General features: G+C 58.2%; 1 protein-coding gene across 1 annotated transcript; it reads left to right on the plus strand.

The window, feature by feature from the left end:
- Positions 1–3,951: 3,951 nt before the first annotated feature.
- ColSpa_12149 (uncharacterized protein) lies at positions 3,952–4,187 on the plus strand (the record flags this gene model as incomplete). Its single annotated transcript, XM_049278361.1, has 2 exons — positions 3,952–4,134; positions 4,164–4,187. 2 exons carry the CDS (start codon positions 3,952–3,954, stop codon positions 4,185–4,187), a joined length of 207 nt encoding a protein of 68 aa, XP_049134318.1.

Raw genomic sequence — 4,187 nt, forward strand, 5'->3', positions numbered from 1 at the left:
CTTACATTTGCCCCTTGTTCAGGACAATCCTCGGGCGGACCCGTAGGAAAGAAAAGAGGGAGAGAGAGAGAAGTAGAAGAAGAAACCAGGGGAGGAGGCTTGATCGACCGCGAGCGCACAGCAGACGCCTCAGTCCACCCTCGGGGCTTGGGCGACGACGATGAGGGGTTGGGCCAATAGAGGGCCTCTAGGAGCGAGACTGGTTCTGATCGAGACCTGCATGGGGGTTCGCTGGTGGCATGTCTGGCCGAGAGATTGGGTGGCAGAGCGCCGCGGCGAGGAGGGGCCAGCCACTGTTACCCATGCCGTTTCTTTTGATCACCGAGAGAGGAGACAAAGAGACGTTTGCGCTACAGAGGACGGTGATACCTCGTATGGCGCGATGGTGAGCTGCGAAAGGTCGTGCGGTTTTGGATTAAGTGGCAGGCCTTGCAGCAATGTCGTCAGACTCGTATCGTCCCTTAGAGAACGTTTCCCCCCCCTCAGCCGCCCGCCTGGGACCGGTCCGCTGTGCAGACTTCTCCATCGAGGGTCCCACCCATCCAGAGAAAGAAACCGAAAAAAAGCATCGAGGCGTGCATCAGCCCCCCGGGCCGCTCGGCCTCTGTTCGTAAGACGCGTCAAAGTTGGCAACAACGTGTAGATCCCGCCGTACACGGTTCCGTTTGGTGCCATCGAACCCCCCCCCGAGCCAGCGGTGGGCGATATCGAGCTCGGCTTGCGCCTCATCTCTGTCAACCCCGGGGCTCACGGACGAGCGGGGAGAAGGGTTTGGTTGGTAAGTAGACGTCTACAGGCGGCGCGCCTCACAGCTGTGGCGGGATCGCTGCCCAGGGATGGGCGTGGATCCTCTGCGCCGTAGCCATCTGTTCCGTCATCGGAAGTAAAGCGGTAGCTGGGACGCGGCCAGAAGTCAGATCGACGGTCAATTGCGAAGCGATCAGGCGAGAAGCGCGACGACCGAGGACCGCGAGTTCAAGTGCCTTTGCATCACCCGGCGACTATTCATTGCTCAAGGCGATGCAGCTTCCCACCGCTCTCTGCCACAACTCTTGTCGGTGTACGGAGACGTGCATATACCTTTAGGGGATGACCTTGATGGCGAAGAGCGCTGTTGCGCGCCTAAGCTCGTGCGCCTCTGCCCACCTCGAGTACAACGGTGAGCTGGGAGATTTTCTCCTCCCCCTCCCCGGGACCCTGGTTCTCGCAGCTCTACCTACCATACCATACCTAGTGCGCTGAGAAGATCGGACTTGGGGGGGGGGGGGGGGGGGGGGGGGGGGGGGGGGGGGGGGGGGAAGAGGCAGTAAGACAAGGTAATGCTTGAAGTCGATCTCTCGAGCGCTGTGCTCTCCCCCTCCCTCCAGTATCCGCTCGCCCGCCCTCCCTCGCCTTCGAAACTGCGCACGTCGTCCTTCATCCGAACGGGTCCAGCGCCAGGCGTGCCAAGAACGAACATACCATCTGTTCCGCGAGGCCAGCCTGGGATGCATGCCCGAGGCAGAGGAAGGGCGAGGCGCGTCGAGCGATGCGGAACCTCAACACGACCCTGAGCAGCTAGCCCGGACGATCATTACTCTTCCCACGTGGTTGCAAATCAAACGCAAACTGGCGAGGTTAATGAGCTTTTGACACGGGACCCAATAACAAGAGCAGGTGACGAGGGAGGCTCCCAAAGGGGAACACTGGTTGAGATTGCGAGCGACAACTTCGTGAGCCAGCCAAGCCATTGGATTCATGAGCCCCGTGCAGAGTAGTGCACACGAGAAATGTGACAATGACCAGGATCCCCCAAGATCTGGGGTCACAACAGGCCGGCCCCATGTTGTTCAAGATATCGCATTCAGTCGCACCGTAAGTGGCTAACTGCGTCCAGTGCAATATGCCCTCCCGTGTTAGCGCTGCGGCCGTCTGTGGGACTGGGCCATGGCCCGCCCACCCACGTCTGTACACCATGTACTGTAAACAAATGCCTTGTTCACGGACGCCAGAGCCTCGAGTCGCCAAAGGATCATTGCACCTGGTACCTAGTTGACACAGCTCAGGACTGTTCGGGAAGAAATGGCCTTGGCTTGCAGCATGGCTACAATTAGCAGGCCGGGCTCTCGCAACCCATCTCGGATGCTGGCCGTCTCCACGTTGGATTAGTCGCAGCCCTCGCAAAACCCCCGTGTTAGTCTCAGTGCCGTCCAGCGCCACGAAACGCCCTCGTTTCTTATTCCAACAACGCCCCCACTCTTCCCAAGTTATTTGGAAGGCCTCTGCTTGGCAGACTGGGACGCAACACGAACTTGACAAGTTCAGCGTTCTGCACAAGGTTATTCCGAGAACACGTAAAACTAAGACGGTAGGTGTTACCCAGCCGGGCCGGGTTGAGGACGAAGCACGGAACGCTGCGACGCTGCGACGTTGCGTCTCACTCACTACGCGCCTCTAGGATTACCACCTTTTGTGGTCTTTACTTATTGCTCATTGGCTAGTAGCACACGCCTTGCTGCAGGATCGTGGGAAACCCCGAGATGAGGTATGCCGGCGGCTTCCCACAGCGCTCCCACATAGTCAAAAGGTGCGACGAGTGTCATTTGTATGCCATACTGTCGTGTCACGAACGAGGAGCCCGCTACGACATCCCCGGTATCGTGGTTGTCACCACCAGTTCTTAATGATGCGGGCGATCGGAAGATGATTAGTTGAAGAGTCTCGACCACGAAAGTTGAGCACTCATAGCAGAGTTCCATACCCATTGCTCAAACACTGCAACCCATTTCGATGGTGAGGGTGTTTGATTCGAACCCCGTGGACCCTCTTTTTGAGCTAAATCTCGTACTGTGAGATGTCGACGTAGCGAACAGGTAAGGTTGCCTGGCCATGAGCCCCCAGAAGCGTTGGTACGCTCGCTCAGAAAGACGGTCCTGGAGGACGTCAATGCATATAGTCTCGGTGTCCGCAGAACATCTCACCCGGCCTCTTGTCGCGGGGGCGTCAACCAGAATCTGTCGTTGACCTCTGGATTTTCTCAAGACTCGAGGCGTGTTGCGGCGTGTGCCTCGCTCGACGGATGGCGGCATGGCCTCACTTAACCCTGCGCAACCCCTCTTCTCCTCAAGATCCAGCAGCCGGGCGCGGGCGGTTGAGACAGGTCCTTTGTGCGTGCTGTCTTCGATCCACGGGTCAGCATCCAGAGCATCGGGTCGTGGAGAACGAACAGATTGGTTGGAGGTGCGTGCCAACGTCGCACGGGTAGCTCAGGGCATACGCGGTATAACGTCTTTTGCCGAGTGCGCGTGAAGGCGCCAGTTTGGCTCTGGGACCCCGGATGAATTGGTGTTTTGGGACGCTGGGACGCTGTTGGGATTAGTACCTGAGTGGTGACTCGAGACAAGTTGTTGCCTCTTGCTGCCATCGGCTCGAATGGTCCAATCTCGACGACTTGGCCAAGCTGCGCATAACTACTGTGCGTCCATGTGGTAATACCCCTGTGCTCTTGTGAAAAGAGCCGATAGACTACCTAGCCAATATGACGGATGAGGCTAGGCAACGCAACGGGTACATGCTCGTGGGCCCCAGCTTCAGTAAGTACGACGCCCCTATCCGCATCGCCAAAAGTCCGATGATGACGGACACAGAAAAACATCCAGGGACAGCCAAGAAAGCCGAAGAAGGGATGGGAAGCTGCCATATACTGTGGTTTCGGTGATGCGGGTGGCTGTTTTGCTGACCACAAAACCCCGTACTGGGAACAGATTAGCGAGGACGAAGGCACGCACGGCAGCAGCGGTTATCCGCATGCAAAGCAATGGCTGTGTGTCCAGGTCAAGCTGAACGCAACCGTAGCTGCACAAGGGTTGGGGGCTGGAAGAACCGTCCACACGGCACGGTAGTGCTACACGAAGCTGCGTCTTCGACCTCTCCAGCTCCGGGTGCACATCCCCCCGAATTTGCAGGCCAACCATGGCGTGTCGAGCGCGACCGGTAGCATTGCCGCTTTCCGAGGAAGAGGCCCATGTTGCACGGCAGTTGGTAATGGCAGACGTTGAGAGCAGCGCGCGGCGGAGAGCGACCAGCCAACAGGCCTGCGAGGGAAAGCGCAAGATCTGCCTCTTGGGCAATATCGGCGTGCATGATCTTGCTAGTGTAAGTGAGACCAAGTTGCCTCCTGTCAGCCTTTGCGCTCGTCCGCCCCCTAA

Source organism: Colletotrichum spaethianum (assembly GCF_022836535.1).
Source record: "Colletotrichum spaethianum MAFF 239500 DNA, contig58, whole genome shotgun sequence".
NCBI lineage: Eukaryota > Fungi > Ascomycota > Sordariomycetes > Glomerellales > Glomerellaceae > Colletotrichum > Colletotrichum spaethianum.